Genomic DNA, 27,501 nt, shown 5'->3' with positions numbered 1-27,501 from the left:
TTCCCCACCCCCCACCACCTCCCCCCCAGCTCTCAGTGCATCACAATTAAAATCCAGCCCTTGAGTTGAGCATATCTTCTCTGGATTTAAAGTGTAAACCAAATGCTAGCATGTGTATTAGGTAGATAGTTCGATACTGAGCGTGGACTGACTCTGGGTGACTTGTGAATTGCAAAAACAGGAACTGCAGTTTCTTCATCCTGACCTGAATTGAATACAAGCTATGTAAGCGCGAACTTATAGTAGAACGTAACCAAAGATGTCAATCTGGAAAACTAGCAAAAGCTGACTAACTGTTTCAAAAGAGCTCATGACTTGCTAATAGCACTGAGTGCAGTGGAGCATTGGGCTTATCACAACTTAAGCTGCAGCTCCCGAGTGCATAACGGATGACTGAGATGGTGGTAAAAATTGCAGGAATTTTCTCCCATGTTTTGTGGAGAAAGTTTGGACTATTGTGGATATGTACTTGTATTCTCAAAGGTGGATGTACAAAGAGGAGCAGCAGAGTTCTCAACGGTGTCCTGGCCAATATTCATCCCTCAATGAACATCACTCAGACAGATTATCTGGTCATTACTGTCGTGTTTGATTGATCTGCGTTTGATTGTATCAGTCTGCCCACTTATCTGTGTTCACTGTGTTTGATTGCTTAAGCCTGTGAGTGGAGCTGAAGAGTTAAAAGTGAAACTAAAAGACACAGTTTGGATCTTCTACAGAAAACACACAGCTCTGAGGAGACATGTACTGAGATTGTGTAAGACCGTTTACAGTTTAAACTGCTGTAAATAAACAGTTGGTGATTTAATACAAGTGTGATATCTACATTGCTCTGAGATAAATCAGATATACATACTAAATCCAGCAACACAGCGTAAACATAACAATTATCATATTGCTGTTTGTGGGATCTTGCTGTGTGCACATTGGCTACTGTGATTCCTACACCAGTGACTGTACTTCAAAAGTATTTTATTGGCTGTAAATTGTTTTGGACAAGCTGAGGTCATGAAAGGTAAACACAAGTTTTTCCTTTAATTTCTACAGTTTATACAGTTGCCACAGTAATGCTCTTCTCCCATTTTCACCCTCCAATTAAAACTATCATCTTTCTCCCCCTCCCCTAATTCGTTCTGGCATTCTTCTCTTCATCCCCTTGCCCCTATCTGATTCATGTTTGTACTCTTCACTCTTGCCTCCCTCAATTCAAACTGGCTCTATTCTCCATCCTTTAATTCAGGATGGTACTATACACACGCTCTGTCACTTCAAGCTGACACATTTATCTCTCTACTATCCTCAACACAAACTGATACTATTTGCATCCCTTCCCTTCAGTTCAAGCTGGAATTTTTCTCCCTCTTTCCACTCTCCCCCTGTTTAAGCTGGCACTCCTCTCCCACTCCTTTCCATTACACAGCAGGCACTCTTTCTCCCTTCCAGTTATGCTGCCAATCACCCTCCCCTTCCCCGTTTCCCCCATGAATCACCACTCTCAGCTCCAATCTGCTACTGATGGAGAAGACTGAACACCTCTGCACGTTGGGTGTGATCATTCCCTGTACATTGGAAGTGATCATTACCTATCTTGTGGAATGACCACACTGTTCAAATTCCTGGAGCAGTGAGAGGAAGTAGGGGCCAGAAATTGTGCTGCAGTAGGAGGGGAGAACTGGAATTATATTTATTTTTGTCTGGAAATGCAGACAAGCAGACATTGCCTGACTGGCCACTTGAAACACTGAAAACTGCAGCTTCGAATTCTTGCTTGTTTTGTCCTTTAGCAACAAGCAGTCATGACATATAATTTTTTTGAGATCAATAATTTAAACGATGGGTCATCAACAAAGTAACTTAGGAATTACAGTTTTGCTCCTGCTGAGATTGTTTCTACCAACAGGCAGCTTATTTTATTGCTATATAGCAATCAAGCCATCACTAATTACATTTTATAGCAGCCTTATTTCTACTGACGGTCAAGGGTCCACACATGCTCCAGATTTGAAATAAAGGTGGCATTGTTTTTAACTAATTAGCTTCTTGTCATTTTGCATGGGCTGCTAGCAAGTAATGGATTTTGGAGACACCTGCTTTCAAGGTTTGTGTGAAACCTGAGCTCATTTATATTACCTGGGGAACTCCTATCCAAAATTTACTTTTAACTGCAAAATAACACAACGGTCACCTGGATATTTCTTTGAGATCGGGCTCGGTACTTTCTGCTGACAAAGCTTCCGTTTTAATTCCCCAAGAAGCCACCACCATAATTAATGACATCCACAATTGTTACAAAAAGACACCTTTTGGACAACCAAATTACAGAACATCTCTCTGTTTGTTATTACAATGAGGGTATTAACCCATCTAAAACACTTGCTGTTATCAACAATAATTTCTAAGGTGATAACCCTTTCACTCGCTTACTTGATGGAGCACTCTTTCAAATGGAACAACTCTCATAGACAGGGATAAAGAAAAAACAAAAATACTGGGAAAAAATCACAAATTCATTTGCATTGGAAAGAGGAAAGACAGGTTATCATTTTTGGTAATTTGGTTGTCCTCCCCCCCACCACACCCCCTCACCCTGCCACCACCGCAACCCCCCCCCTCTCCCCACCGCACCCCCTCACCCCACCACCCCTCTATTCCAGGTGCTTTGTATCTGATGGATAAAACAATTGTTCCACTTGGTGCCTGAATATTGCAATATTTCGTTATTCAGTCGGCAGCCCACGCGTGCAAAGCCCACTGCATCAAAAACCTCACAGAATACTGAATGACTCCACAAAGCAAGGATAACAAATTCAATAGAATGTTTTTTCTGAAGTGCATCCTCTCTCTAACCTGCAGATACCATGCCCCGCACCATTAGGATTCGGCGGAAAAGCCAGAACTTCAGATTTCAGATGAAGCACTCCAAAATCTAAAGTGGATTTTACCCTAATCATTCATAGGATCATAGGAAATAGGAGCAGGAGTAGGCCATTCGGCCCGTCAAGCCTGCTCCACCATTCAAACAGATCATGGCTGATCATCTACCTCTACACCAGTTTTTCCCCACTATCCCCATATCCCTTGATGTCATTCATATCCAACATCTATTGATTCCTGTCTTGAACATGCTCAATGATTGATCTTCCACAGCTCTCTAGGGTAGAGAATTCCACAGATTCACCACCCTCTGAGTAAAGAAATTCCTCCTCATCTCAGTCTTAAATGGCCTGCCCCTTATTCTGAGCCTGTGTCCCCTGGTTCTAGACTCACCAGCCAGGTGAAACATCCTATCCACATCTACCCTGTCATGCCCTGTAAGAATTTTGTTAATTTCAATGAGATGGCCTCTCATTCTTTGAAACTGTAGAGAATACAAGCCCAGTTGCTGCAATCTCTCCTCATAAGACAATCCCACCATCCCAGGGATTTGTCTGGTGAACCTCTGTTGCACTCCCTCCATGGAAAGTATATCCTTCCTTAGATAAGGAGACCAAAATTGTACACAATACTCCGGGTGCAGTCTCACCAAGGCTTTATACAATTGCAGCAAGACAACTTTACTCACTAACTCAAATCCCCTTGCGATGAAGGCCAACATATCATTTGCTTTCCTAATTGCTTGCTGCACCTGCATACTAGCTTTTAGTGAGTCATGAACAAGGACACCCAGGTCCCTTTGGACATCAACACTTCCCAGCCTCTCACTGCCTTTCTGTTTTTTCTACCAAAGTGGATCACTTCACACTTATTCACATTATATTCCATCTGCCATGTTCTTGCCCATTCACTTAGACTGTCCAAATCCCTTTGATGCCTCCTTGCATCCTCCTCACAACTTACATTCCCATATAGTTTTGTGTCATTAGCAAATTTGGAAATATTACATTTGGTCCCCACATCCAAATCATTTATATATACTGTGAACAGCTGTGGCCCAAGCACTGATCCTTGCGGTAGGTACCATACTAGTAACAGCCTGCCATCCTGAGAATGACCCGTCTATTCCTACTCTTTGTTTTCTATCTGTTAACCAATACTCAATCCATAGCAGTATATCACCACCAATCCCATGTGCTCTAATTTTGTTTACTAACCTCCTGTGTGGGACCTTATCAAAAGCCTTCTGAAAATCCAAATACACCATACCCACTATGTCTCCTTTATCTATGCTACAAGTAACATCCTCAAAAACTGCAACAGGTTTGTCAAACATGATTTTCCTTGCATAAATCCATGTTGATTCTGCCCAATCATTGTTGTATGATTGTGTGTAAGGGTGATGTCCCTTTAAGATCTCAGTATGCTAATGAGCTAAGTACCAGGATGTAGTCATGTGTCTCGAAGCCAGGGTCACTGCAACTATAACACCTAGAGGAAGGTTCTGTGAATAGTTTGCTCTGTACTGTACATAATAGTTTAGCTGTTAATAAACCTGTTTGAGATCTTCAACAAACTGGACTCCACACATCTCCATTATGTTGCACAAGACAACATAAAAAACTCATTACAATCATATCATTCCAAGTGTCCAGTTATCTCATCCTTTATAATAGATTCTAACATTTTCCCTAGTACTGACGTCAAACTAACAGGTCTGCAGTTCTAGTCATGTTACATTTGCTACTTTCCAGTCTGCAGGAACCCTTCCTGAATCTACAGAATTTTGAAAGATAACCGCCAATGCATCTACCATCTCTATAGCCACCTTCATCAATACTCTGGGATGCAGCTCATCTGGTCGAGGGGATTTATCAACTTTCAATCTAATTAATTTTTCGAGTACTACCTCTTTATTGATACTAATTACTTACAGTTCCTCATTTTTACTAGTCCCTTAGTTCTCTAGTATTTCTGGGAGATTTTCTGTGTCTTCCTCCATGAAGACAGAGACAAAGTAATTGTTTCGTCTCTCTGCCATTTCTTCACCACAAACTCTCCTGTCTCCGCCCGCAATGGACCCACATTCGTCCTTGCTAATCTTTTCCTTTTCACATACCTAAAGGAGCTTTTACACTCCGTCTTTATGTTTCTAGCTAGCTTGCATTCATAATCGCTTTTCCCTTTCTTTATCATTTTCTTGGTCCTCCTTTGTTAGATTCTAAATTGTTCCCAGTACTCGGGCTTACCACTTTTTCTGGCGACCTTATAAGGCACTTCCTTCGACTTAATGTAATTCTTAACTTCTTCTGTTTGCCACAGTTGATTCATCTTTCCTTTTGGGTTTTTGTGTCTTAGAGGAATGTATTTTTGTTGCAAACCGTGCAATACTTCTTTAACTTCTAGCCATTGCGGGTCTACCGTCAAATCACTACAAATCAAATGTTCCACTGTTTTAATATCACGATTACTAACTACTGGAATGCGCAGCTATGTCAATATATAATGAAGAATAATGTCAAACATTTTGTAGCAGTTTTGAAGTCTGCCAGAATGTGTAGAATGAATGTATAGAACTGAAAAACCACCAGCATACCAAAGCGAAAAGGTTAATTTCTCTACCCTTCTAATCAGGCATTTCTCCAGAACACTTTTTTGGATTAGTAATTCACTTTCAAGGTGACAGCTATTCACTGAATGGCACGAGATGTCTAATGTGTTGTGAACATACTATACGACTAAAGCCAGATGATGGTTTTCTTTTAAATCTCTACGAGTATCTCTCTTAAAAGCAATTTTTGCTTCTGATCATTATTTTCCCTTAGCAGAGGTAAATTCAAATGGCTTTGCATGAATATCACTGATTTGTCTTTTCTTTGCACTTACCCAGGAGGAATAGAGGCCCTGGTGCTGACCACAGCTGACCTTTGGGTCCCTGGTCTGTTCAGGTTGTTCTGACCGGGTATTGGCGTTGCTGTGGTAGCGCTCTGGCTTTGTGAGATAGGAGAAAGTTGAGTTGTCGTTGGAGAACGGGTCTGCTCAGTCTTTGGAGGGGTGATCCCAGCTGTGCTCGCAGTCGACCACAAGGCCGCACCATTGTAGGAGTTACTCTGGCGGACAGTAAGAGTCCCGTTTGTGGCAGAATAAATTTTCCGTCGTTGGGACGCCAGGATGGCATTGGAGGCTGCCCTTGTGCTGTTGACCAGGACACACTGCTGGCAACTACATGGCTGTCCCGACTGTGTGCCAACAGGCCAGGACTGTGATTTAGGGATAGAACCCATAGTCAAAGGATAGGCCAGGTCCATACGTCGGCGCAGTCGGCGTTTCCGCTGTGTCTGTCTATTCATCTGACACATACTGTTGAAGTCAATGATATAACAGAATCCTAGAGAAGTCAGGTCCAACCATGGGTGCTGTTTCTCATATGCATTCTGAATGGTTATACAAATATCCATGTCGTACGGAGTCCAGGAGCAACTATCATTTTCCCATTCCCAAACAATCCCTTTTCCTGGAGCAGAAGAGGGGTCATAAAAGTTTCTTCTAACTGGACGCATGGTTCCTGAAAAATGAAAAATAACAGAGTTTACTGACTCGGTATTAAACGATGAAAGCACAAATCTCATAGTATTACCGAATAGAAGAAGCAAGCCATGGAAACACCTGCTCGCCAGCAGAGGCGAATCACCACACACTGCTACAGGCAACCTATTATCTTGTCCTGCACTGCTCACTTTTGAATGGTGACATTTGTCTTTTTTTTAGGAGGTTGGGAACCTACACTGGCCTTGATGGGGAACTTCTGCTGTGCATAACACTTCAAGCAAGTTTCTGAAACATCTGTTCCGGAACCAAAGACAATCATTTGGCAACAGAAAAGTGCATTTTAAAATCTATTTCCCGACCTGCTTTTAGAAAATTCACAAAACAAAAATGTTTTGAAAAATAAAAATGATGTTCTGCAGATCCTTTATTTCGCCACTGCAGTGTCTTGGGACAAAACACCAGATATTGTTTAAATTCTGAGCATTTGAACGAGACAAAGATCTGCAAAGCGCTGTGGTTTGTGCACTGACTGATTTCTTTGGATCTCATTTGACATTGAGGGAAAATTCACCAGGATGTGCTGACGGAAAATATCTCATCCAGAAACCTTTGATCATGACAAAAGGTTCTTTGTTCAAATATTCTCTCCGACAGCTGCCATCGAGAGCACAGCAGCAGTGATGAAAACATATTGTGCAAATACAAGTGAGCCAACTACAGGACTGCTACATTAAAACATATCTATCTCCAGATGTTGAGAAACAAGAGCTTTATTTTTTTTTAAAAACTCAAGATGTGAATCTTGGAAGGTCCACTTTTTCTGAACTGTGCCTTCTTTACACTATGAGGTCAAAGTTCATAGTGAACACCATACTTTAGAGTGATGTGACTAATAATGCGGTGAGATTTCTGGCCGTTATGTGTTTGTGAAGATCTACAATGATGAAGATATTGACAATTTTGCTTGAAATACCTAACAGTGGATAGCTTCACAAGCCCATTCACTATCTTGCTGTTCATAACAGTTCGCGATCTCCTTGCTTCAGTGTGTTTGTGGGAAAGTATTATTCTCCTATACTGGTGAGATAATCTCCTGAACAGGTTACACAAACTGCAAGATGACCACGTGACCAGTAAATCACTCAGCACTCCTCGCCACCAGATGTGTTTTCTGAAATCGTTTCTACAAGTTTAACAGGAACTCAAATAAAAGAATTCAGCTGGAACATTTCCTCCTCTCTGTAAACGTGCCGAGGGCGGGGGGCACCAATCTTCTTTCCAAAAGTTACTTTCTCAGTTAGAACACGCTACTTAGCAAAACAACTTATTTCCCATCTTATTTGTAATGTAAATGAAACTTCCTGCAAATTGCAGATAAACATTATAATTGTTCCACATTATTTTAAAACAATTTCCTCACAACAAGAACTGGTTAAGATTGGATTTTTTCAGCAATATCAGTAAAATATTATTTGACACAATTTACAGATTAAATGAACAACTTAATCTCGTGCATGGTCTGGTTCTCATTGTGTATACATTGCGTTGCAGAATATTAGAGCAGAAAAACAGGCCATTCAGCCCATGAAGACGACCTCAGTATTTTTCTCCAAACAAACTACCTGTCTAATTCCATACTCATTCACTTTAATAGTCCTTTTTTTCAAGCAATTACCCAATTCCCTTTCAGAAGAACTTATGGGCTCTGCTTAAAGAAAGATTTGTGTCAGAGAATTCTAAGTTCTAACCACTCTCGCTGTCCAGACTTTTATTATGTCTGGGGTGGGGGTGCAGGAGTGGTGCCGGAGTGTCCACTGGCATTTATGCCCAGGTTTCTCCTGGATGACCAGTTGCTGATTTTAATCAAGCCACCGTGCTGCATTCAACAGAAAGAGGGCAGATCAAGGGGAGGGAGATCTACTCGCACTGACACTGGCACACTTCATCCTAGCTGCTGAATAAAGGCAAGGGTAGGCTAAGTGGTCCAGTCTTTTTAGTGAGTTCATCTGAACACAGGAGAGACAGTTAGGAGGGAATGAAAAGGGGAAATTAATCTTACTATGGAAATCTTACCACAGGTAATCTTTAAAAGGTTTCTCATACTGGACTGTGCCGCATTCATATACAACAACTTTGCAGTATAGAATACAATGCACAAGCTACTTGCAACAGCCTATTTGCACACTGAAATTTGTATACCTCAGTATATTGAAAGGGACTGTATAACAATAACACGTGTGACAAAGTTCCAAAACTCATTAATGCCTCGATGAAAAGGATTCACAATGCAACAAATTGGAGTTTCTTTCCCCCCTTTTACATTCTTGAAACACAAAGTTCATTGGTATTGGATATTACAACTTCCTGCAGAGATTTGATCACTCAGTTAGCTAGTAGCCATTGTCTTCTAATTCAGCTCCTAAATCCAGAACTTCCTTTCAAATTATTACAAATTACAATGTGTCTTTTCAGATTAAATCAGTAAGGGCCACATGCTTGATTGGAACAGAACTTAATTCTAAATAGGAGCACTGGATATTCTTGACAGACAAATAACAAATAATCATTGCTCCAGTATTTCTCCATGTTTTCATTCACAATAGTGAGGCAACAGAATATTCCAAAATACTGGAGTGAATATTCATTGCAATTCTGGAACAAAATGGCTGAAAACTAAGTTCAGTCAGTTTGCGGACACGTTACATTTGGCCAGCTTATTACTTAACACAAGATATTTGTTAAACTTTGGATTTCTGTGCATCAATAGCTCCATTGTTTGTGTGACAGCCTGATGTTACTGCCCATGGCCTGAAATTTGAGAGCGAACAGCACTAGAATTAGTTCCCCTGCAGAATTTTCACAATTAGGCAATGGATCATTATCTCTGTGCTGAATCTATACCTAGGCTTGCAGAAGTGAAAGTTGGTGACTCTGATATTGCTGATATCCAACTTCCCTTCCCTCCTCCTTGTTACACTCGCCTACTGAAGTAACACACCAGTGCACTCCAACATTAATGGCACTTGAATTGAATGGTCCCGTGCATCTTTACGTATTCATTCAGCCTATTTTTATAACTTACATTTATTATGTTCCCTTATTGTCCTAATTCACTAGTAATTTGTCACAAGCACAGAAGAGTAGGTCTTTAATCATGCTTTCAAGTGGACTGGAGCAGCTTGAATATTGACACCATATGGAAAAAGAATCCACCTCTACTATTTATACTCCTTTTCAGTAGAGGGGGCTTGGATCGATGGAGAAATTATTCAATAAGCCCCAAGAAATCATAAGAGCCTATAGTCTGTAAATGACACGGAACTACCACTAGTGCAACACCTGTATTGACTCGGGGGAATTTCTTCTGACGAAGGCAGCTGGAGGAGACCATATAAACTGAAAGAAAAAGCAGCAATTATGCAAAAGTAAAAGAAATTAAATAAAAATTGGAAGAGCACAGCAAGCCAGTTAGCATTTGAAAAAGGAAGATAGATTAATATTTCAGGTGGAATCTTGTTTTGGGTCAGTCCTAGAAAGGAAGTTCTCCAGCCTGGCTATGCCAGTTCTGTCTCTCTTGCAGATGGAGGTGGTCCTGCCGTGCATCACAAACATTTCCTGTTTTTATTTTAGAATTACAACATTTATTTCCCAATGGCAATTAGGTATGGGCAATAAATGCTGGCCTTGCCAGCGATGCTCACATCCATGGACGATTAACAAATCCATTGTTTCATTACTGTTGCTAAAAAGAAATGGAACTGGAAAGGCTCTTGAGAACAAACGGGATTTAGGGTTATTAGAAATGCCCAACAGCATGCAGTGAATTGGTAGACTAGATTGGTCAATGGTGTATTCCTGTCTCAAGTTACTACTATGATCCTTAAAACATGTATATTTGGTTCTTTTGTCATCTCTTACAACTCTAAAAGCAAATTGTAAGGTAGTTAGCTCACCAGGAAGTATAAAAGACTCAATCCTGCAGCCACCTGGTCTCCAGGCCTTGATCTATTTGTCTGTTTTTTACGTTTGTTCCCCCATAGCTTTATTTTCCTCTTAACTTAAAGAATCATAATTGCTGTAACCAAACAGCATGGGCTCAAGCTTGAAAGAGAGAGGAGCAAGGAGTTTGGATTCAATTACTTCACAAAAACATCAGTGAATTTGTGCTTAGGGAGCGTCAGTGAAGTCAGATAGCACTGGAGAATTCCAGAAGCAGCTAGATAGTTCTTCTAGCAAAAGAAGCAATTGAGGCATAAAGAGAACATGGGGTAGAGTCTGACTGTGTGATTGTGTGGAACATGTGATTGTAAGTTGGCAGCCCGTTTCACATCTTTCCCGAGAGAATGAAAATCAGGAGAGAGATAAAACCTGTTTCTGCCTCATTCTCACACATTTCACATCACCACACAAAGTCAAAATCTACCCCAGAATATAGCACAGTATTTTATTTTGAATGCAGATGCTGGACAGATGCACTGCAATAGACTTTTCTACTGCTGTACATTCTTATATTCGAATTCTTTTACTTAGTTATTATTGGTTTCTACTTACAATGTAGGAAAATAATTTTTCTTTACTTTTACTCAGTGAGGAAAATATACCCCTTGGTCTGCAACACATGGGTATGCGCTATGGTGTTTGATGAGTTCTGACTGTTCCTCTTTTCTCTTGTTTATATCTTCTCTCTCTCTCTATTCTGCTTTTGCCAGACCCTCTCTCTCCTGTCTGTTTTATCTCACTAATGTCATAACCTACATCGCACACACTGCCATAGATACACAGCCTGTCCTTAAACTGTCAAAACAGGATTCTTGAGCCCATTTCCCAGTGACTCTCAAGCACGAAAAGACATATCCTGTTGCCTTCAAACTGACACTAGAAACATTGCACTTTACAGCTGTACAGAACATTCTCCTGCATTACGGAGCCAAGACAAACAAGAGGGATGATGGCAGAAATGGAAAGTGCCGGCATATGTTCAACTGTGCGCTCTGGACACAAGGATGTGAGCTGCTTTCCGTACAGAAACCAATGCTTTAAAAAAAATGAAAGAGTGTTCATTATCTGAGGCAAGAACCACCAATAAAGTGTCTAAGAGTTTAGGTCATCAGAAAATTAAAGCTAAGGAGGGAACAGGAGGTAAAGAATGTGGGGCAATCAATACCTCACGCAGTATACATTGTTCTTTTACCCCCAGGCAGGATGCATCTCATTTTGTTCCTCTGGTCAGTCTCATCAAATTACCCAAGACACTCAGGCAGTCTGGATTGTACACTTTTCCACAAGCAGCATGATGCCAATCTATGGCGAAGAGTTGAACTGTGTAACTAACTTTCTCTCTCTTCGAGGTTAAGTGTCCCGGTGCTGTTCAATTTTCTCCAGGTTGCTTTTTATGAAAACCTTTTCACCATTTTCTGCACTTTTTCTCCAGCATTCCTTTGAAAGCCTGGCCTGACACCTTAAAGAAAGAATGAACTTGCAATTGCATAGCATCTTTCATGACCTCAAGATGTCCTAAAGTTTGCTAGTTTAGTCAATGTTGTAATGTGGGAAATATGGCAGTGAGATCCCACGAACAGCAATGAGAAACTGACCACTTAATCTGTATTTTAGTGACGTTGGTTGAGGGATAAATGTTGGCTATAGCACCGGGGAGAACTCCCCTGCTGAGAAATGCTGGGTATATAGAGTTAGATCACAGATTATCCATGATCTCACTGAATGGCAGAACAGGCTCGAGGGCCTCCTCCTGCTCCTATGCTTCCATTTTCTGTTGACTAGTACCATGGTCTCTTACATTCACTTGAGAGGGTAGACAGGGCCTCAGTTTAAAGTCACATCTGAAAGACGGCAGTTCTCACAGTGCACAGTCAGAGCTGTCATCTTTCGGATGAAGCAGCCTAGATTTTTGGGCTCACATCACTGGAGTGGAACTTGAACCCACAGGTTCCAACCTTTGATCATCCCACACTGTAAGACTGATTGCTCGTGCAGTAATGCTCAGTGACACCATACCAAACAGATTGCTACTTTACCATTATGAACGGTTCCATCCAACACCCAACTGACAGCCAGCGAAATAGACAATGTCGGCCACTTAACGTACCTGTAACAATGCACAGACTGAGATTTCTTCATTATTTTCTATTTAGGAAAAATAACCACAGATTGTGTGGCCATTATATATTTGAGGGATCTCATAGTCCTGTTGCAAAGTAAATCTTCAATGCCATAGTTTCTAGGATGTGGACTCCATGCCAACTTCAATACTCTGTACACTTCATAGAATTTCCTTTCATATTGTTTTTAAGATTGAGCTCTTACTGTAAACAGAATTTTTCAAGTTGCTTCAGAAGTAGGGTCAGCTCTATATTCCGACTCACACCCTCCTCTCTACAGTGTACACATCCTCACCCCATGGGCAGCAAAATCTTCTGCTATCAGGCTCCAGCACTCTGGAATTCCTTTCCAAAATTCATCTACCTCTTTCTACACTTTCAAATGCCTCTTCAGTACATGAAACCTTCATCCACTGATAGAATCAGTAATTTAAGAGCTATCCCATAGTTCAGGCACTACTCTGCCCATAACTATCATCAAACCCAGTGCTTTGGAACATAAGAGGCCAGATAGACTGAACAGTACGAACTTATTTAAAGTTTCCAACACAGGAATGGGAATATTTTCACAGTTTTGAGCCACTAAATAATAGGAGATGAAGTTTATCTGGAATATTTAAGGGGTAACTCCTCTTTAAAAATGTGACTAACTTCAACACAGGACTACTTACAGACATAGCGACTCTCATGCACCCAACCCTCTTATTAAAAAAGAGCCCCGTTACTTCATAGATAAATTTTCCACAATAAATGTAACTGTGAAAAACAGTACACTTTTCCCTATTGCACTTTTCACATCCTCGGGACATTGCAAAGCACTTTACAGACAGTGAGGTACTTTTTAAAGGTGTAGTTGCTGTGGTTATGTAGAAAGTGGGGTAGCCAGCACAGCAAGATCCCACAAACAGCAAGGTGACAATGACCAGTGAATCTGTTTTCACTGATGTTGGCCCGGGCACCAGGGAGAGCACCCAGCCCCCGCCCAGCTCTTCTTCAAAATAGTGCCATTGGATCTTTTACATCCTCCTGAGAGGGCAGACGGGGTCTCAGTTTAACATCTCACTCAAATGCTGGCACCTCCCTTAGTACTGCCCTGGAGTATCAGCCTAGGTTTTGTGTTCAAGTCTCTGAGTGGGACTTGGAGCCACAACCTTCTGACCCAAAAGCAAAAACACTACCAACTGCTGACAATAATTACAGAGATACAAGTGGTTATATCTGTTGATCCTTCAAACTGACAGCCAGCTCTTATGGGTCCAGCCTGGCAGGGGATCAGCGATACCCACAGCCTAATAATTCCCACATGATAGCAGAGCGTGTTAACTCACTAACCGACTGTGCCACCAGACAGTCCTGGGTTGTTTTAACAGGCCCATGGAGCTTCTGTTCAGAGGCTTTGACCACACTCCAGCAGCTCTCAGCCACTCGTTAATAAGTGGTTACTCCCATCACCAAATCACAGCATTAATCCACTTTCATTTTCGTATTATCAGCAAATATTATCACTTTCAATTAAAAATTAGTCATATTTCACTTTTGGATGCGTCTTTGAATAATGACTTGGTGACTGTTATAGTAACAGCCCATAACCAAGTGATTTTCATCTAATGCAGATAATGGCAATGCTTTAAGAACAGGAGTAGAACATTCAGCCTCTCGAGCCTGTTCTGCTACTCAATTAGATCATGGCTGATTTGTTCCTCAACTCCATTCATCCAACTTTGCTCCATATCCCTTGATACCTCTACCTAACAAAAGTCTATCGATCTCAGGCTTGAGTGCTCCAATTGTCCCAGCACCACAGCTTTCAGAGAGACGTTCAAATTAAGGGCTGCATTTACTTAACCCGGAAGTGGATGCCATCGCTGCTTGTCGCATATGCAGCTGGCACACCGCAATCATAGTAGAGGCACGGGGCCCGGCCACTCACGAGACAGGTGCTGGCAGCAAGGCACCAATGGCATTGTCAGCGGAGATGACGCAGGTGCTGGCACCATCTTTAAAGCTCTGCCAGCACGGCTTAAACTGCAGCTTCACTTACTGACTAAGATGCAGCTTTGTCTTTGCTGCTGCTGAACTGCTGACGCCCCCCCCCCCACTGCCTGGAGTCCCTCTGCTCTGAACTGCTGTGCTGCCGACCAAAGCTTCAAAAGACCAGGAGTTCTCCGGAAGCCAAGAGGAACCATGTCAGGCACAAGACACCAGGTGGCCCCATGGTTCAGCAATGCCTCTCAGAGATTCTCCTCCAGGCTGCAACGGAAAGGCAGTAGGTCCTCCCACCTCACCAAGCAAGCCTGGATGGAGATCGCAGAGGATGTCAGTAGCTGTGGAGTCACCCACACCGGACATGGGTTCAGTGCCACAAGAGGATCAACGAACTTCATTCTGCCAAGGTGACTGCTCCATACCTCTCTGCTTTTTAGGGATTGCAAGTGGTTATGTAGGCACCACAGCTTTTCTGCACCCCCCCCGCCCCACTCGCCTTCAGGGATAGATTCTCGGGGAAAAAGGTTACCTATTGAAGACATGGCTACTGCCACCTGTGAGGAACCCTCGCAATGCAGTGGAGGAGAGGAATAACACTTGCCATGGCTCTACCCGAGCGATCGCTGGGCAGGCCACTGGGCTGCTGAAGATGAGGTTCCGTTGCCCAGATCGATCCGAGGCCTGCAGTTTGCCCCAGTGAGGGTTTCACATATCATAGTGGTCTGCTGTGTTCTGTACAGTCTAACACTGCAGAGGGACAACCTGCAACCTCTACGACCTAGAAGGTCAACGGCAGCAGATGCATGGGAACACCACCACCTGCAACTTCCCCTCCAAGTCACACAGCATCCTGACTTGGAACTACATCACCATTCCTTCACTGTCGCTGGGTCCAGATCCTTGAACTTCCTTCCTAACAGCACTGTGGGTGTACCTACACCACATGGACTGCAGCGGTTCAAGAAGGCAGCTCACCACCACCTTCTCAAGGGGAATTAGGAATGGGCAATAAATGCTGGCCTAGCCAGTGACACCCACATCCCAGGAACGAATAAAAAAAAACCTGGGACTGTCAAAGTATGTAGGTGTCATGGCTGCTTCCTGGGAAGCGAGTACACACTTGCAGGAAATGCTTTCAGAGTTTCACATTGATTGAATGGAAGCACCTCCTGTTGATGAAGGCAGCTGGCTGGTCCATTGGAGCCTTGATGGCCACGTATGTGCAATCTATTACACCTTGCACCCAGGGAAATCCAGCGATGGCCCCGAAGCTGATGGCTCCTCTTTGCCTGTCAGGGTCAGTCTGGTAACGCACATAGTCGCTGACCCTCTTGAACAAGGCATTGGTCACCTCCTTGATGCAGGGGTGGGCTGCTGCCTGGGGGACCCCACACATGTCCCCAGTGGATCTTTGAATGATCCAGACATGTAAAAGTTCAGGGCCATTGGCATTGGGCGACCACCAAATACAATAGGTCACAACTTGTTCTGCAGCAGGGCACATAAGTCTGTGATGGCCTTCCTGGAGAGCTGTAGTCTTCGCTGACGAAGCCGTTCGGACATCTGGAGGTAGTTGATTCGGGTTCGCTGAACTCTGGCGCAGGTAGGTCCTTCTTGACATGGCCGGCTGCTGCTGCTGCTGTCGTGGAGCTTCACAGACAGGTGCAGCTGCCTCTTGGCCCTCCTTCCATCAGAGGCACTGCATCACACTACGGGGGCCCAAAAATACAGGCAGTACAAGACCCATGCCAGGTGATCAGTGGGCCTCCAGAGTGACTGACCCTCTCACCCAGCAGAATGGGCACTAACCCTCTCATCCAACAGTTTAGACACTTGATACAGTTACCCAAAACCCACAAGCCCCCCCACTGCTCAGCCGGCACTAACAGCGCATAGCACTGCAGGTCGACAATGGCCTCCACTTTCCCCTCTTCCTCTATGAAGTCTGGTCATGGCTGCCTGCCCATCGTGGCACTGAGGCCTTGCCTCGGTGCCGCCAGCTTTCAATGGCTGGGAATCCAAAGACACGTGAGGGCCGCCTGTCATCCACTGAATTCCAGGCCCCTCATTGAATCATGATGAATTAGATGCTAATGTATTCAGCAATTTAAATTGCATTCCCGTCGGGGCAGCAACGCCGCCTTGGTGCTTTCCCGCCACTGACTAAATCTGGAACCGATGTCACGATGTCAGATTTCTGGGCGGACGTGTCCGATGAGATTCTCCGGCGCCCCCACCCCCCAATCCACCAGTCCCGCTCCAAACGGCCGCACTAAATTCAGCCCTAACAGTGCAAAGTGTATCGTGAATATTTTCCCTTTAGTTCTAACAAAGCCCGTACATCAGGTTCTTTTAACAGCTTCCTTATCGTGGAGTAAGTGTTCTGAGATTTTGCAGCTCAAGGGTGGCTGGAATTATTATTACAAATATTTTATAAATTAGTCCTGAAGCCAAACTGTCATGCAACTGAATAAAAGATGCAAACATAAGCAAAATATCATTCTTCTAATTAAGTACACTTCCACTGCTGCATCCCTAGGCACCAATTGACTTCACAATGTGCACATTTTGCATTTCCACAAAAGTTCTTGCAAAATATTATTGTTCTGTATTATTCAAGTGCTTTATAGAGCAGAATAGGTATTTTTGGCAGACATACTCTAGTGCTGCAAGTGCCTACATAGTGTTTCCTGCAAATTAGTCTTTGCCATGCATCTGCAAAGTAATCAGCTAAAAGGATTGTCAAAGGACAGACTTCAGGTAGGGCACTGGTTGGCAAACTGATCAAGACACTATCGTCAGTCCCTGAGCTTCACCTCCAGAGATCACAATTGGAACCCAGCTCAGAACAAAGAAAACAGGCCTGCTTTGTGACCTCAATGAGTCAGCTTCTGGGAGCACTCGTAAACGCGGAAGGGCCAGAAGATTTTCACATGGTGCTTTCAGTTTTTTTGAGGGACTGGATCCAAAAGCAAAAAGTAATCTTGCTCTTTGTAAGTAAATTATATTAAGGTGCCCTGCAATTAATAATGTAAAGCTTTTGCTTTCAGATTTTCATAAAGGGAGTATTGTCACTATATCGGGGAGTTTACAGGGAGGATAAGGTCTTGCAATGGATAGAAGCAGTGCTCTCTGAATGCCATATTAAACCTCCAGTGGGTATATTTTCACTGTAACTGGCTCTGTATCTGCGACACGAAAAGGTTTTAAAATGTGCTTTTAAAGTTACTTTTAAATGGATCTTCAACATTTTGCATGGGACAAGCAGGATGCAATGATGTAATTGTGTCAATGATCACATCACTGTACATACTTCTCCATCAAGCCTAGAAGAGAGTCATGCCATGGCCCATTTATAGTACAGAATCACTTCAGAAAACATATGAAGGAGAAAGGAACAGAAAGACATGTTGATAAGGCGAGATGGAGCATAAACAATGTCATAGGCCTAGTGGGCCAAATGGCCTGATTTTGTGCTGTACATTCTGTCATTTGAATTCTGGCCGTCTTGCTGTTGCAACATGGGACAATTTAACATCAGTGAGAACGGGAAAGGCAGCTGTGCCGTTACGTTTTCTAACAATACGTTTTACTTGTGTTCAGCTCAAACACCAAGTTCCATAAGCAGACTGTACTATGCGTTTGCTGTAACTGAGATAATGCATGCCTCAGCTTTAGCAAGCTAGCTTTATATCAGAAATAGTACAGGATGCCTAGGTACACTCCTGATCTCTCTGAAAGCAGAAAAACCCCATGCTGCCAAACCACACAAAAGATTATTAGCAAAAATAAAAGCACATTGAATTGGAGGCAATCTTGTGACATGGGTCAGTAATTTTAACACAGGAGACAGAAAGTAGGGATAAAGGGTTTGCTTTCAGATTGGCGGGATGTGGCAAGTGATATTCCCCAGGGATCCATACCGGCGCCTCAGTCTTCCACCATTTTTATCAATGACTTGGATGAAGGAATAGAGAGTTGTAAATCGAAGTTTGTCAATGACACTAAATTAGGAGACACAGTTATTTGTGCAGATGAGAGGGAGAAATTACAAAGACAGGCAAATCTATGGCAGATAGAGTTCTTCGTGTGGACATGTGAGGTCATCCACTTTGGATCTGAGAAAGACAAATCGGAATATTTTCTTGGTAATGAGAGACTGGGAGTTTGGAGGGGCAGAGATTTAGAAGTCCACGCACACAAATCACTAAAAGCTAGTGCACAGGTACAAGTAACCAAAGGGGTTAATAGAATGTTTGGCCTTTATCCCAGGGAATTGGAATTCAAAAGTGAAGAAGTGATGCCTTAGATGTACAGAGCGCTGGTCAGACCCTATCTGGATACTACATTCAGTTTTGGGCATAGAACCTCAGGAAAGACATATTGATCTTGGAGGGACACAGCAGATTTACCAGAATGGTACTGGGACTCAAAGGTTTAAATAATGAGGACAGGTTACATAAACTTGGCTTATATTCGCTTAAGTTTAGATGGTTGAGGGTGATCTAATCGAAGTGCTTTAAATGACAAAGGGATTAGATTAGATAAGATAGATACACAGAAGCTATTTCCTCTAGTAGGGGAATCCAGGGCAAGAGGTCACAATTTTAGAATTAGTGCTAGGCCATTTAGAATTGAAATCAGGAAACACTTTTCACACAACGGCGAGTGGAAATGTGAAACTCTCCCAAAAGGCTGTGAATACTGGGACAATTGGAGCTTACAAGACTGAGTTAGATTTTTGTTGGGTAAGGCCATTAAAGGATATGGAATCAAGGCAAATGAATGGATTTGAGGTACAGATCAGCCGTGATCTAACTGAATGGCAGGACAGGTTTGAGTGTCTGAAGGGCCTACACCTGTTTCTATCACATTTCAGGATAAACATAAGGATTGTTTATTACAAAAAAGAAATACATAGGAAAGTAAGTTAACAAATACGATAGTACTCAACTCCCAGATACTTTTAACCAATTACTGAGATCAGCACCTGTGGAAGAGCCTGTCACTCCAGAATTGGCCTTTATAGCCACTCCAGGCGCTGCTTCACAAACCACTGACCACCTCCAGGCGCATATCCATTGTCTCTCGAGATAAGGAGGCCCAAAAGAAAGAAAAGAAAGAAGAGATCAAAATAATACTCGACTTTATATGAGCTCAGGCCTTGGCTCTTAGAGTTCCATCCTACTGCAGTGACCTGGAAATATAGCTGATTTGAGTGAACTATAAATCAATTTTACGCCAAAAGAAGCATTTATGTTACAGATGCTAATTTTGATATCTCCGTGACCTCCCTGACAGGATATCCCTTTGGGACAACCATTATAGATAACAGTTCTGCTTCTTTCTTGTAATGCCTGTGGAATTAATCAAACCAATTTTGTCAAGGGTCTGTCTGCAAGCAATTAATATCAGCACAGCTAGACCATCTGTTGAAGACAACACCTGCACTACAGTGCCAAAGTATTTGCTTTCTGCACCTTCCCTTCTCCTCAGACCCCGATCTACACGCGCACACAAATCTCTTCACACAAATCACGATACATTCCTCACGAAGATATAATGCCTCAGGTGGAAATGTATATTTACTGTATCCATTGGAGTTTAGAAGAATGAGAGGTGATCTTACTGAAACATATAAGATTCTGAGCGGGCTTGACAGGGCAGATGTTGAGAGGATGTTTCCCCTTGTGGGAGAGAATAGAACTCGGGAACACAGTTTAAAAATAAGGGGTCGCCCATTTAAGACGGACATGAGAAGAATTCTTTTCTCTGAGGGTTGAGAGTCTTTGGATGTTTAACTGTTGTTTACTTCTTACTATGCACAGCATTTAAAACTTCCCATTTACCCAATTATGGTTCTTCATTAAAAGACTGAACCGTCAGTGAACAGAATTTCACAATATACTTTGAACATGAACTTTGTCATACAAAATCTATCTTTTGAGTGTTGTCAGTTTTACTAAACTTCACAATATCTGATAATATATCAAATAAATAGTTGGAATATCTGAAAATCACTCTATACTATATAAAGATTTTAGTTCGACTGCAGTGAATGTAAAGAGTGCTGAGTTAATGATTCTGTTCATAATTCTGACTAAAAATCCCCACCTTGTGACCATGGCGTAAACTCAGGCTGCAAAGAGGAGACATTATCAGATTGGTATAAACACTTGGTATGAATCTCTCTCTCTCTGGTAAGAAAAGCACTTCATGCACATCAGGCAAGCAACTTAACAATGCCTGGCACAGGGAATGAATCTGGGCAGTCATCCCTGTTCACCCAGGGAGGTATTATTCAGCTCCTGTCATCCTAAATTGAACTCAATGTGATCTCCATAATTCAAGAGAGCACTGTTGTAAATGGAAAACAACAGATATGTTCAGTGATCTTAATGCTGCTTTAAGTGATCTCAGCAATGCACTGGTTTAATATACAAGTCCCATTTCAGATTTTAACTGTCATCTGGCCAAACTTTGTGTTTACACATGAGCAAGCATGCCCCCCGTCCCCAAAGAAAAATGTACTTGATATCAACTGAGAGACTGTGCCACAAACTTGTCATGTTTCACTTAAAGTGCTACAGCCTTGGTAGTACGAATGGATGACAGGCTCAGGCTGCTTTTGGGAGGTGAGAATCAATTGTAGCTCAAGACCTTGTTAACTTCAACATATCATGAAGGAAAAGTCACACTAACTGAAAGTAGAGATTTGAATTCAAATGCTTTCTTTACAGAGTGAATATTTTACAGAGTGAATTTTAGCAGCACATCCTTCCTTTCAAAATCAAAATAATACTTGAGTGTTTTTCTTTTGTGTACTTGGCGAGCAACTGTAATGCAGTGGGACTGACTGTCACAAATGCCAATGTCTCACAAATCTGAATCTGGTGGTTACTGTTGAGCAAGAACAGAAAACATTGGGGGAACTGGATGAGGGAGTAGCTGAGCCCAGCAGTAGGGAAGATTTTCTCTAGTTGCAATGAGTTAGTGACATTGTAAATATACTGGAAAGACGTCCTTTATTTGCTATTCCTAATACAGAAAAGCACCATATTCGTGACACATAACGATGAGTGGACATATTTCCCTGGTGTGAGGCGGCAAATCTAACATTAGCAGATGCAGAGTGCTTCAGAGTCTTGTTTTAACTGCGTGTTAATTCTGCTTCCTATGGTCAGACACAGCAACCCTTCCCAGCCATTTCCTTTCTTACCGTCACTTAGCACACTCTGCTTAAATAAGATTTTACACTGCGGAAATAAAAATATATTAAGGTAAATCATTACTCCTTCTAATTGTTTACTTTTTAAAAGAGATAATGACAAGTTGATGAGATTTTTCTTAAATAGAGATCCTCCTGTTGAAACCCAAAGAGGTGAAGATGGTGAGACTCCCTGTTTAAGCATACTGTAATGGTTCTGATGTAATGGGCTTAGCGCCTCTTTGCTTATACATCTACACTGTATCTTGGATGATAACCAGATTAATAATTATCGACCTCATCATTAGTCCATAGCATCATTTTCTGTGTTACATTCATTTCCCAAATGCTGAGAGTTTAGTCAATTGTAGTTGCCAAGTTCAAATTATTTAGTATAGAGTGAAACACATTTCATATTGAAGAATGCAGGCCATATCAGGAATATGGATATTGTAGTGAAAAGGAATGTTATGTGGACAAATATACAGAAATGAACCAGTGAATGAACTTCCAGAATCTGGAATTGCTTTTTTCCTACTTCCTTCCCACCTTGGATTGCATACCATGAACTCCAGTAAAGGACTGTTAGCGCATCTATAGGAATTTTTATATTTGTTTGTAATTGCTTCTCAGTAGGATTAAATGCAGATAGATAAATGCAAGTGCAGATGTCAGTTTCAGTTAAGGTTGTCAGTCCTTGGTTCAGGAAACAAGAATAACTCCCATTAGACAGTAATGCAACAAAACGCATTTTCAACTATATTGTAATACAACAATATCATGTAATTGCACATATATTCAGTAGAAAAAGCCAGGTCAGGGAGGTGACCTGCTTCACAGAGGAGCAGTCAAAGTAGGCACAGATCCCAAGAAGGAGATATTAAGGGTGGGGGATTGGGGAGAGGGGGAAAAATCAAAATATTGGTCAAAGGGGTGGGCTTTAAGGAAGCTTCTATAGAAGGAGAACTGGAGGAGCTTGAGAATTCCAGAGAATGGAGCCAAGGCAACTGAAGGCACAGCTATCAATGGTGGGCCAAAGGCAGGGGTGATTCACAAAGTGCCAGGAGGAATGGAAGGTTTGAGGCAGAGATGGAGGTAACAAATATATGGAGGGGGCAAAACCATGAAGGGATTTAAACACGTTGATCATTTTAAATTTGAGGCTTTGGAGTCAGGGGACCAATGTCGGTCAGTAAGGACTGAGCTGATGGGCGGGTGGAAAATGGATATGAATAGGATACAGGCTGCAGAGGTTTGGATGGGTTGGAAGTTTATCGACAATGGAAGCTGGAAGGATAGCTAGGAGAATATTGGGGTAATGAAGATTGAAAGTGACAACGTTTGGAGGGTTTCAGCTGCAGATGGGCTCAGGTCAGGGTGGAGGAAGGTGATGTTATAGTGGTGGAAATAGACAGTATTTGTGATGGAGAGGATACAAAGGCAGAAGTTCAGATTGACATTGAATAGTACACTGAGGTTGTAAACAATCTGGTCCAGCCTGAGAGTGGCCGCAGATGGGGATGGCATCTGTGGTAAGGACATGGAGTTTGTAGCAGGGGCTGAAGATGATGGTTTTGGTCTTACTAATATTTATTTATAATTCATTTGCTAAGCTTCAGGATGTGAATCAGTATTCATTTCTGTTTATGACTGATAGTGAAATATGCCCTCATTGTCCAAATTGATCAGCTTCAGCAGGTTGGGCCAGAATGGAGGAATTCTCTCTCTGTATTCCACTAGCTCTGCTGTTGCAGTGAGGGTAAATCTTTGGGAAAGCCACTGTCAGGTATGAACACATACCTAATGACAGTGAAGAATGGCACAGATTGGGCCCCTGATGTAGTGGGGGGCAGATCACCTGTACAAAGTGCATAGCCCAGCAAGTTCAAGGGAGACCATGAGAACACAGCAACGTATTACATTTTTGTTAAATATACAGCTATCCTGTACACTCCTAATGCACTCAATCTAGATCAGTTGCAATGGCAGATACCACAGAAAATGTTCTCATATCTGAGACACACCTGGGGGGTAGTTATAAACTGCAAGTGGCCTGGAATGCACAGCAGCTGTCCACTCAGTCTGTCCATGTTGTAAATGGTGGCCCTGACCAGGGTAGAAGGTACTACAGTGTTTTGAATTAATCTTCATTATCTTGAAGTATGTGCTTTGGTTTGCCACTATCTTAAAGCCAAAAAAAATTAAAATATTGGAAATGCAGAACCAGTTAGTCAGCACCTGAAAGGGAAAAATATGTTCACGATTCAGAAGTGGCCGCTCATCTGAATCACCTTACATTACTCTGCAAAATAATATAATTTGGACCAGATTCAAGCAAGAGTTGGACTTGTTTCTGACTGAATGGCGATCACCTTGTACAAAAGGTAGGTATTGTATAGAATTATCAGGGCCAGAGTGATCTCCTGGACTACCCTTGATCACCTGTGAGGGGGGGTAGGGGGGGGGGGCGGTAAGGGGAGTCAGCAGACATTGTATACTTGGATTTTTAGAAGGCTTTTGATAAAGTTCTCCACAGGAGGTTGGTTAGCAAAATTAAAGCGCATGGCATAGGAGGTAACATATGGGCATGGATTAAAGATTGGTTAACAGGCAGAAAGCAGACAGTAGGAATAAATGGGTCATTCTCGCATTGGCAGGCTGTGACTAGTGAAGTACTACAAGGATCAGTGCTTGGACCCCAGCTGTTCACAATATATATCAATGATTTGGATGTGGGAACCAAATGTAATATTTCCAAGTTCGCAGATGACACAAAACTAGGTGGGAATTGCAGCAAGCAATTAGGAAGGCTAATAGTATGATAGCCTTTATTGCAAGAGGTTTTGAGTACAGGAGTAGCGAAGTCTTGTTTCAGTTGTATAGAACCATGGTTAGACCGCACCTGGAGTACTGCGTACAGATTAGGTCCCCTTGTCTTGGGAAGGATATTATTGCCATAGAGGGAGTGCAACGAAGGTTCACCAGACATGTCCCCAGATGACGAGACTGTCCTATGAAGAGAGATTGGGGAAACTGGGCCTGTATTCTCGAGAGTTTCAAAGAATGAGAGGTGATCTGATTGAAACCTACAAAATACTTAAAGGGATAGACAGGGTAGATGCAGGTAAGATGTTTCCCCTGGTTGGGGAGTCTAGAACCAGGGGTCACAATTTCAAAATAAGGGGGAAGCCACTTAGGACAGAGATGAGGAGAAATTTCTTTACTCAGAGGGTTGTAAATCTTTGGAATTCTGTACCCCAGAGGGCTGTGGAAGCTCAGTCATTGAGTATGTTTAAAGTAGAGATTGACAGATTTCTAAATACCATTGACATAAAGGGATATGAGGATAGTGTGGGAAAAAGGCATTGAAGTGGATGATCAGCCATGATCGTATTGAATGGCGGAGCAGGCTCGATGGGCTGAATGGCCTACTCCTGCTCCTATGTTCCTATGAATCTCCTAGTTCTTTTTACCAAATTAACCTAGGTTTTTATCTGATTTTTCACCTCTCCCAGGAGGTCACATGGTTTTGAGTGAGGTGGGGTGTATATATCATGATACACAAAGTATCACAATTGTGTACGACAAGCTGCATGGAGCAGGCAGTCTTTTCTTGTCTGTCATTGCTCGTATTGAATTAATGATCGGTGGTTTCAGCCTGAATCTTGTAACATAATCAACAAGGTTTTAAAGGATGAAGTTGATAATTTATTTGCCCAAATACGACAGTTACACATTTGGACTCACTGACCTTTATAACACTGATGTTAAGCAATAGCAGATGTTTATACGCTGAGGGCTTTCAAAGGGTATCCTTCTGATTGTCCAAAAATGTCCTTGCTAATGTGTGTCCAATCCTGTAAATGCTGGAAGCTTCCAGAAAAGCTCCAAGGGTGAGTGCTAACTGAGTCTGCAGCTGCTCTGATATCAGTACAAGGCATGAATTTATTTTAAATGTAGCACCAGTAAAATCGGTGACGTTCTTCATTATTTCAAGACAATTGATTGCAATTAGTAGTAGAGAAAATGGAAGGAAACCGATACAGCAGTAGTACCACAGATTGGTGCAAAACTCAACTAATATCAATAGCAGTAAGCTGTGGCCAAGATGAAACCAATACCAAGGCAACACAGCAGGGGTGTTCCTATCTTTGTTAATTCTGATGACTCAAACAAGAGGCAGTATTTTATCACCTTATAATTGCTTCTACCTTCTCACGAAAATTAGCAAAGGCGAGAATTTCACTCCTAATATTTTTATGGTATATAAAGTGTTACAATTTTATATCCTCTCATTAATAGCTCTCATCCCATATTTTCCTTTCACGGCATTGTTTTATGTTAATTTATCTGTTGAATTAATTTGTTTAGTTTTACATTATATTGCCAAAGTCGACTCTGGAAGTCATGGTACAAAAAGTGGTATTCCCCAAACAACTCTTGGAAATATCCGGCAAAATGTTTAGTAGGTAGTTTTGAATTGTTCTTCTTGTTAGTGCTAAGGGTTCAATTTTGATTAATGTTAAAGCAGCCTTTGAAGAACCTCGATGTTCTTCATCATCTAGGATCAAAAGACTTGATTCCAACTGGGAAGATATTATATTTGAATCAAAACCTCAAGAAGAGTTTCAGAATAAAGTTACTGTTAAACAGATCATCATTAATGTTTGGAATGAGTAATTACAGTGACGAAAGGCCCACAGATGTGTTTTAAAATGTTTCCCACGAGAAACTCCAGTGAGATTACTTCCATCTTAAAATCATCTTTATCGACCTGTCTATGTCTGATTTTCATTCAACTTCATCCCTGATTAAAATGCTTTCCCCTTAAGGCCAACCCTTCACAAAAATAGACATAACCAGACTTCAATTCCATGGTCTTGCCTTTTAAAAGTTGTAATGAGGAGTCACGCTTTCTGATAAATCCTGAAGGTTTCTACCCAACTCATGTCTGGGCTATGCTGAGCACTGAACAAAACTGACTAAAACTCTTTTACCAATCAATACCATAATCAATTGATTTCTTGTTAAACTGAAGAGAACAGTGATGCAATGTGGCTGACACAGTGGTGCAATGCACTGATCCTACACTGCACTGGAGCAAGGATATCAAGGGGTGGGTGGGGGTGAGTGTACACTTGGACTTTTAAGAGGTCAAGGAAAAAAACATTGAAAATAACAAGAGTACAATGGCTGAGCATTTGTCTAAGATTTTGTTGCATTAAGAGCAATCCAACTGGATTAAATGTTTACATTTCCCAAAAATAATGAAAGGAGCATGACTGCAGTTGTATTAAAAAAACTCTGAAGGTTCCCATATATCAGAAGTCCAAAGTAACTGAAGGGAGCTGTCAGCACAGTTGCATCCAGCCAAAAAAGAAGGATTTCTTGTTTTTCTTTGTTTAATTATAAACACAGCTGATCGGCTGAGGTACAGAATGTCCACAGGCACAGTGGATTTCTAAATAGGTTTGTCTACTTAACAACGACAGTTACAACTCTTCAAAATTAATTCACAGGGTGAAGCACTTTGAGATGGTTGACCAACTCGAATAGGTGCTATCCAATTGCAAGTTCTCTTATACCAGCACCCCATTTCCCCATGGTGCTGCACACGGGTTGTCTGTAAGCAGCAGCAGGGATTTAATGCTTAACTGGTAAGCTAGAACTGCATTTAGCCTGACTTGTCCCTTTCAGGAAACCGCTCAGATACTTCCTATGACCTAAATAGGCATATCCTAAAGTCAACTGGAAAACGCAACTGCG

At 42.0% G+C, this 27,501-nt stretch overlaps 1 protein-coding gene across 1 annotated transcript in view; it reads right to left on the bottom strand.

The window, feature by feature from the left end:
* Nucleotides 1–27,501, bottom strand: part of LOC137382666 (E3 ubiquitin-protein ligase DTX1-like) — a 292,622-nt gene that overhangs the window by 157,044 nt on the left and 108,077 nt on the right. The window contains exon 2 of the mRNA XM_068054908.1: nucleotides 5,761–6,439. Coding sequence (XP_067911009.1) covers nucleotides 5,761–6,439 — 679 coding nt within the window. The remainder of the gene's footprint in view (nucleotides 1–5,760; nucleotides 6,440–27,501) is intronic.

The sequence above is a fragment of the Heterodontus francisci genome, chromosome 23 (assembly GCF_036365525.1).
Source record: "Heterodontus francisci isolate sHetFra1 chromosome 23, sHetFra1.hap1, whole genome shotgun sequence".
Classification (NCBI taxonomy): domain Eukaryota; kingdom Metazoa; phylum Chordata; class Chondrichthyes; order Heterodontiformes; family Heterodontidae; genus Heterodontus; species Heterodontus francisci.
The sequence above is the reverse complement of the archived record's forward strand: the minus strand, read 5'-3'. Positions and strand labels throughout refer to the sequence as shown.